An 8,670-nucleotide genomic window follows, 5' to 3' on the forward strand; every position below is an offset into this window, starting at 1 on the left:
AATTCGTAGGACTTTGGGCTATAGTTTTCAGAGTTCCTTGGGGAAAATCTATTAACAATTACATGGGATACATAAGCCACACATTAGCAGTATAATTAATTGTCTCAAGAGTTTAGGCACAAGCAGCTTTTGTGTTAAAGTGGCAAAGGTTCAAATACCGTAGCCAGAATAAATAAGGCCCTCTTGGTTCAAATGGCACTTGTGCAAAGGAGAGTAAAAAGCAGGTAGGTCAATGAATGGGTTGCAATCAAGCTCTTGATTGATTTACCCATCCATTGCATTCAACCTAGGAAAAGTGCAGATTGAGTAGCATCTAACCTCCCTCAAATAATAACTGAAACACTGTAATGGCCTTTTAATTAAAATGTCAGATATCTGCCTATTAACCAACATTCACATAAGTGCGCATAACACGCCATATAAATAGCATTTCTGCTTGCTCTCTATGTATCAATTCTGACTTTCAGATATATTAGAACAAACCTAGCCTAACATCAACTTTTCCCTACGGTAGGTATCCGTCAGAAGACATCTTCTGAAGGGCTACTCCTTTCCATTCACAAAATTCATTTTGATGATTCTCACTTTGAACATTATCATTTTGAGGAGCGGGCACCTATAGAAAGGCTCACCATTTCTGTCTTTCAAGAAATGTTTTAAAAAGCGATGGTCTGGAAATTTAGCTTGTTGCAATACTAGGTAGTCTGCAAAGCCACACTTTTGCCCTTTTTTTGGGTACGAATTGCCTTTAAAGTGCAAACTTAAACAAAGGTACTTACTAAAACACATCAGTTGCAACAAGACAAGCTCATTCTAGAATACACTGTCGCTGAACAAATATCTGTTCTAGTTTTAGTCCCGCCGTAGCCATGGAAGCCAATTGGGTGACCTTGGGACAGTCATTCTCTCAGCCCAATCCACCTCAGGGGGTTGCTGTTGTGGGGACAATAGGAGGAAGATGCAGTTATTATTATTATTATTATTATTACTTTAATTTATACCCCGCCCTTCTCCCGAAGGACTCAGGGCGGCTTACAGGCAAATAAAAACGAAACTATACAATAAATATCTAAAAACAATTAAAATATATATTAAATTAGCCTGTTATTTTTAGAAAAGTTATAAAATCCCTATTAAAATCCCTATACAATCCCCCCCCAGGCCAATCCCGCTTGATGGAAAAGTTGACGATGTTTGCTTGTCTTGAGTTATTTGTAAAAATAATAAAGGTGGAACATAACTAAATAAATACACTGGGGATGAAAATTGAGAACAATCATGCTCATAAGTATAGATACTTATGTTTCAGGTTGTGCAATTTTGCATAGTTGGAGATTCAGTACAAGAAGCTTTTTCAAGACATTTCTCAAGCTTGTGTTGCTGAGTTGACGAACAGCCAGGAACATCACCTTAAGAGCATGAAAGTGTACATAAACAGGAGACTCCATAGTAGCACTAATATAACGTATGGCACAATTGAAAACCTTCATCCTCAAACTCCTGGTATAATAGTAACACTAGTTTGTTATAATAATGCAACAAACTTTGTAAACAAGAGAACCCAACATTTGTCTCAATTGCAGGCGAATTTTCCTGAGACTTTTGAAACCGATGTCGAAACATAGCTATTTTGCACATGGTTATCACCGATAAATGAGAATTGGTCAACGGAGTTTTCCCAAATTCAATTTACAGCCTATCTCAGAAGAAAACTCTAGCAACTACTGCAGAAGAAATTATTGGCTTTTCAGGAAACAAGACCTTTCCTTGATTTCTCCAGACTTCTCAGTTTAAGTATTATTTTGCTACAAACAGTGCTGCTGTTTCTCATTCACATATAATGTAAAATAGCATAGCATTAAGCAGCCAACTTATTCTTATTTCTAATTGATAGTCCTTTTAGTAGAACGGCTTCATTCCAAAAGAACAGCAGCAGCACAGCTATGGCAGCAGTATTACAGCTCTTTACAACGTACATATTTCTACTTGTGAAAAACCAAAAATAAACAGGCAGAACAATGTTTCATATGGATTTATAGTAATTGTTTTTCAGATCATTGAAAAAAATAGGAGTCTTTCTGTACATTACCTGCCCTTTTTATGTGGGCGGAGGGGGCAGTTCTAGATAAAACAAAAACACAATTGAATAGAAACATAACAGCTTAGGTTTAGAAATGAAGAGAAGTCCTCATTGGAGCAGGAAAAGAGGATCTGGAGAAGTAGATGATCACAAACAGAATTCCCCTCTTCATTGGGCCAAGCCCCCAAAGTCCTTCTTGTCTGATTTATGGAGAAGATGGCAAATGTAGAAGTCGATAACTGAATTCCCTCTCCCTTCAAATATGTTTGGAAATATCAATCAAGAAGGCAAGATTGCTAGCCGTTCTCAATCACCACAACAAAAAGAAATACAAGTTTTCTATAGACATCATCTTCAAGAAGAAGAACATTAAACGATTTGTGGAGATGAAGATTTGCAGGATGATACCCTATCTCTTGGAGAAATGTTCCCATTGTTCAGTCTTCAATGCAGGGTTATCATATATATAGTGAGAGAAGTGTATTTACATTCATAGAAAGTGAGAAAATGAAATAGCCACTTCACTGTTAAAGACTGGAAGAGCCACTATGCTTTACCCTGTGTCATTCTCTAGACCTCAAATGGTGGTCAAAGGGTGCCCCCGATTATAATACAAGGGGGGGGGAGGGCTCTTTGTAGATTAACTACACACTCAGGCAAAGATAGTCTCCTCCCGACGCTTCTTTGTGAGGATGGTTCCTGGTTTGTGTTGGGCATCTGGATGGTTGGCCAGTTCTGGGGGGCATGAAGACACTGGACTCTCAAGGATAGCTTGCTTAAGGTCATAGAAGACAGCAGAGTCCTCTTTGGTGACAAAAGAAATAGCTACCCCGCTTTTCCCAGCTCGTCCTGTTCGACCAATGCGGTGGATGTAATCTACAACAAAGAAGGAATTAAGTTGTCAAGGCACAGACACTGCTGGTATATCAGATGCAATTTGGAGACCTAGCACAGAGTTTCCCAACCTATCCAGCCTTGCGGACAGCCGGGGGGTGGGGGGATGGTTCCATGCGAGCGGCTAGCAAGTTCACACGTGCAGCTCCATTTTCACGAGTGGTATGCATGTGTGCCCGCTGCTCTGGCAAATGAAGTATTCGTGCATGCGCTTGTCTATTGCTTGCACAAGTGGGGATGCGTGTGGGCACGCTCGCCTGGCATTTCTTTGGCCTGGTTGCAAACGCCTCATGGCCCACTAGTGGGCTACGGTCCAGAGATCAGGGACCCCTGACCTAGCAAATTCTGGAGAATCATAAGGCTAAGAGAAGCATGACGTTTAAGAAAGCAATAAGCAATATATAGAGCATTTCAGGGCTCAAAGTGCTTTCCATACATTATTTCAACAATCCTGGTACTAGCCTGTAAGACAGTGGTTCTCAACCTTTTTAATGCAGCGACCCCAACCGGTCGTAAGTCGAGGACTAAACCGGTCATAAGTCGAGGACTAAACCGGTCGTAAGTCGAGGCCTTTCCTGCCCGGGAGCGCCGCGCATGTGTGGTTCCGCCCCCTGCGCCGGCCGAGGCATAGCTGGCAAGTGGCAGAGACGGAGCAGGCAGACCACCAGCTGGCCCAGCCCAAGGGAGGTAAGGCACCCGCCGGAAAAGGGGAAAAAAATGGCGGACAAAAAAAATGGCGGACAGCCTTGCTTGGCGACCCCCGTGAAATGGTCGATCGACCCCAAATGGGGTCCCGACCCACAGGTTGAGAACCACTGCTGTAAGACAAAGTGTCAAGTGGTACTGCTTTGTAAAAACTGTCTAATAAGAATGCAACTGGAAGGTGATTTAAATTACATATTTTATGGCTTATGTATTTTGCCATAATTCACCATCAGCAATGTACTGCTAGAAGAAGCCACATCTCTATGAGAGTGACTGGGGGTAAATCTAATATTCCAATCCCCCCTGCCTTACTGGTATTCACACATGCTCACAAGCACTAGTTCGTCCAGATTTCATTCAGAGAAAAGAACTAAAGAATCTTCCACAGAGGGGGGGAACTTGAATGAAAGGAAAAAATAAAGGATAGCTTACCTTCGATGTTTTTAGCCATATCATAATTCACCACCATGGACACATCCTGAATGTCAATACCACGACCGGCTACATCTGTGGCCACCAAAATGTCCTTGGCACCAGCCTTCAAATTGGAGAGGGCAAATTCACGCTGCTCCTGGCCTTTACCACCATGAAGGGTGCAAGCATTGTACTGTAGAAATAGGGAGAACAATACATTAAGAAAAGCCAAATCGTCGTAACAGGGGTGGTGGTGAAGAGAAGTGAGCGGGAACTAACACTGATTATTTCAAAGGCACAGATATTTGAAAGGGGGACTGCAGCGGAATTAGTTCCACCAATTTCCATATGATTTTAGACTATCTTGCAAGTTACGTTAGGGATAAAAATAATTGGCAATCAGCAGATAGTTCGTCTTTTAGTAACAAATTTCCTAGATGAAAAGACAAAGAGTTGCTTATGAAATTCATGAAAACATACTGCAAACTATTTACTCAACAATTGACAAGCAACAGAACAGAAGAGAGAGAGATGTCCCAAAAATAAAGAAGATTCCATTCTGGGAGCCTGAATGCCTCAAAAGATGGCCCAGGAAACCCCAACAAGCCTTGATCTCAACAAACATTTGCAATTTTGTAACTCTAAATAGGATCGTGACTCACCCCCATTTTCTCCAAAGATTTGGCCAATACATCACAGCCCTTCTTCTGGTTGACAAAGATGATAATGGGCGGATCAAAACCTTGCTCCAAAATAGCCAACAGTTTCTTTCTGCGTAAGTGAAAGGGAAAAAATGGTAAGGAATACACAGGAAGTAAGATCTTTCAGATGAGACTGGAAGGTATCACGTATTAAACCGAAATGTCCTGCTGCATTCTAGCTTTCTGCTCTAGTACTACATGTATGCTGAAGCCTTTTTTTATCCCTGGGCCACCATTTCAGGAACTGTTTAATATCCTGTCATGTGGAAACACAACAGACATAAACCTGCCTTGGAATTTGCCCACATCATTTATTTCAAATGGAGACACGAAGAGCAGACATGAAGAAAAACCCTAAGGCAATTAACGACAGAATACTCATCTGTTGGCACATGTTATGCTTCTTCAAAACATTTTAATTTGTAATGGGGAGATTTTTATCTAAAATATCAGAGGAATGCATGTCATGTAAGCAAAGGGTAAGCAGCACAGGACAGGTCTCCAATGAGTGAGAAAGATGCATTTCTGCTCCATTAGGGGCAGGGCACGGGGATTTTCACTCAAGAAGGTAGAGTGCTTATGGACATGTTGAACTAGAGATCAATGGGTCTCCTCTGGACCAGCCCTCAGAGGATGCCAATTAAAATTTAAAAACATTTTAAAGTAAACTTGACTAGTAAATGCAGTAAGTGTCCAAACTAACTAGCTTTACATTGAATAAATATACAAATTATAAGTGTATGAGTAAACCAAATTATCTATACAGGTAATGCTCTCTTAACAAACCATTTGAATTAATGATGGCTTCAGGAAGAGTGCCTTAGGGCCTGTAAAGCACTTCTCACTGTTGCAAAATATTGCATACACACACCCTACACAGTCATGTGATGGCGATCTCAATGCTTACCAATCTATTTGCATTTACGATTGGTTGCCAAGCAAGGAAGGTTGCAAGCAGAAGGGACAGAGGGGAAGGAGAAACGCTTCTGGGATTGCAGGAACTGAGCTGAAATCCTGAAGATTTCATTTCTGTTCCTGTAGCCCACTGAAGGACTTCCTCACCACATACAAACTGAAATCCTTCGGCAAGCTCCAGGAATGTTTGAGAGGCAAGAGCTACTTGCTGGGAGGATTTAATCTCCACATGGAGCTCTTTTGCACCATCCACTTAATGACCCAGGAGACTGCTTAATGACCAAAACTGGGAGTGCCAGGATTGCGGTAACTGAACAGAGCAGTCATGTGGGTGTCTCACTTAACAATCATTTCGCTCAATGACCGGGATTCTGGTCCCAATTGTGATTGTTAAGCAAGGACTATCTGTAATGCAGTTTAAGTTCTTAAAATAGGGAAGCAAATTTAGTTTAATAAACGGTGGCAGAAATGAATATTGGATATATTTCTTTTTTCCCCACAGTCCTGTTTTTTTTTCTTTAAAAAAAAAGAAGAAAGAAATGGAACAAAACTTGATTGTTTTACTTTTAAAATTTCTGGAAAATTTATGTCTTTAAACAAGCTCAAGTTCCCATCCTTCCCCTCCCATATTAATATTTACCTCTTCTCGGATTCCGACATGAGGAAGACCTTTTGCTCCACACGCTCATGTGGCTTGCCAGCTGAGCCAATATAAACCACAGCTGGCCGGCGCAAGTAACTGCGTGCCAGACGTTCCACAGCAGGTGGCATGGTTGCTGTGAACATCACAGTCTATCATGGAAGCAGACACAGAGAGAAAGAAATAATATGCACAAAGATTCTTACTCGGTAGTACTTTTCTTCCTCTTATTCCACAGAACAAAAGCCCCTTTTCTAAAAAACACTTTTGAGAGGTTTTCCCTATTCAGAAAGCCTTTTTCCTTTGTCCTAAGACATTTGAATTCTCAAGTGAACAAAGCTTCCTAAGCATCATAGACTGTAATTAACAAAAAATATTTCCATAATTACCACCACCATTCAACTCCCAGCCCGAAGAAAACTCCTTTTAATCATGGGTAGTTCTCATTTACATTTGAAAGCTGATCATATGAGATTAAGGGGCAGAATTCTGGGTCAAAAGATAGAACTCAGTTTAAATTGCTTAAACCCCCCCCCCCAAGTTGGTAACAAGACATTCAAGCGCCACCAACCTGTCGGTATTTATGCTTGCCCGATTCAAAATTGGCCAGCATCTTCTCTGGGTCCTCAGCCTCATCAGTATCAGGTTTCTGGTTAGTAACAGGCATGTGCTCCAGAATCTTTTGCACATCGGGTTCAAAACCCATGTCAATCATACGGTCAGCCTCATCCAATACCACATAGGTGCAACGGCTCAGCACCAGGTAGCGGTTCTCCAACACGTCAATCAATCGGCCAGGTGTGGCAATCACAATCTGGAATTCAGAGGGAGAAAGGCACTTGTGTCTGCCCTGACACTCCAGGCCCAAACCAATCCTTCCCTTCCCTCCTCCAACAAGTTCTGGAAGCAAAGTACTTCTCAAGAGTTTGGTCTAGTCAGGATATGGAGCCAGGCTGGGGAGTTAAAGGAATATTAAGCTATGCATAGTTGTCATTCAATTTTTTTTATAAGGGTGCACTTTGCCAATCTATAAAGCAAGCGCTTGTGACCAGGAAATGTGATGAATTTTACTACTGCAATCTCACCTCGCAACCCATGCGGAGGCGGAAGCCTTGGTCCTCACGGGAGATACCACCAATGACAGCCACGGTGCGGATGCCCAGGGGCTTTCCAAACTTAATGGTTTCTTCCTCAATTTGCTGAGCCAACTCACGAGTGGGAGCTAAGATGATAGCGTAGGGACCTTGGTCTGACTCCTCAATCCTGCAACGATGAAAAAATGGCAAGGTGAGTGGTAAACGGTGTCAAACTGAACTGTGAAAACTTGAATTTCTTTTTAACGTACATCAACATCTTTGCAGTCTAGAGCCAGCTGAATCATCTTGAAACATATTAAAGCACGGTTCTTGTCATTTTCACTCCTACTTTAACCATGGACTTCCTAGAGTACTGGACTATCAAATTTAATGGGCTCCCATTGGACCAGATTATTTCTAATCTGTTGTATCTAGTGGCAATTGTTGAATGAAGTCAGGCAGTTTTTTACATAGATTATTTCAATGTTTGTCCTATTGGGGCTTCTTCCAAGTGTACAGAAGTCTACATATCCAGATAGTGTCCAGTTGGTGAATCATATAAAACAGGAACTCTAATAAGGTCACGGCAGTGAAGGGGGAGGAGGGGAAAGTAGGGGGATTATTTATGCACCGCAATCCGGTTTATATCTAACATGCCTTGTTTGTGAGCTTCCCCAAAGCATCCTGCTGATCTCTATTGGCAACCTTAATGCTGGATTAGATTAACCTTTTGTCTGACCAAATCTTAACTTCTATTTCAAATTGTGACTGTAGTCCTGCACATTCCGCACTATAATCTGGGAAGTGTCATCGATTGTGGAAAAAGCTTCATTCCTACACAAAACATTTTTACAACATTGAATCACTTAGTGAAATTCTCTATTTGGCCATAACACAAGAGCTAAAAATTCAAGGAAAAGATCTGAGTTTTCCTAGAATGGCCAACAGAACATTGTTTATTGTGTCAGTACTTGATATACATGACAACTATCAACCCCTTAATATTTACTGCTTGCCCAATCTCCAATCTCCTCAATCGAGTTTCCTCCTCCTCCTCCTCCTCCTCCTCTAGAAAGATGTCTCTTACCTATCAATCTTGGGAAGAGTGGTGATCCATACCAGAAGTGGAATAAGGAAGGCAGCTGTTTTACCACTGCCAGTTTCTGCTACACCGATGATATCACGATTCTGCAAACCAATAGGGATGGCTTGACGCTGGATAGGAGTAGGTTCCTGTGCAAAACA

General features: G+C 41.6%; 1 protein-coding gene across 1 annotated transcript in view; it reads right to left on the reverse strand.

The window, feature by feature from the left end:
* Nucleotides 1–2,017: 2,017 nt before the first annotated feature.
* DDX23 (DEAD-box helicase 23) overlaps nt 2,018–8,670 on the reverse strand; it is a 16,383-nt gene continuing 9,730 nt past the window's right edge. The window contains exons 12-17 of the mRNA XM_015813899.2: nt 7,435–7,612; nt 6,921–7,163; nt 6,350–6,501; nt 4,756–4,864; nt 4,112–4,286; nt 2,018–2,956 (exon numbers count right to left, since the gene is read on the reverse strand). Coding sequence (XP_015669385.1) covers nt 2,733–2,956; nt 4,112–4,286; nt 4,756–4,864; nt 6,350–6,501; nt 6,921–7,163; nt 7,435–7,612 — 1,081 coding nt within the window. The 3' untranslated portion in view covers nt 2,018–2,732. The remainder of the gene's footprint in view (nt 2,957–4,111; nt 4,287–4,755; nt 4,865–6,349; nt 6,502–6,920; nt 7,164–7,434; nt 7,613–8,670) is intronic.

The sequence above is a fragment of the Protobothrops mucrosquamatus genome, unplaced genomic scaffold (assembly GCF_001527695.2).
Source record: "Protobothrops mucrosquamatus isolate PMUCROS unplaced genomic scaffold, P.Mucros_1.0 scaffold_76, whole genome shotgun sequence".
NCBI lineage: Eukaryota > Metazoa > Chordata > Lepidosauria > Squamata > Viperidae > Protobothrops > Protobothrops mucrosquamatus.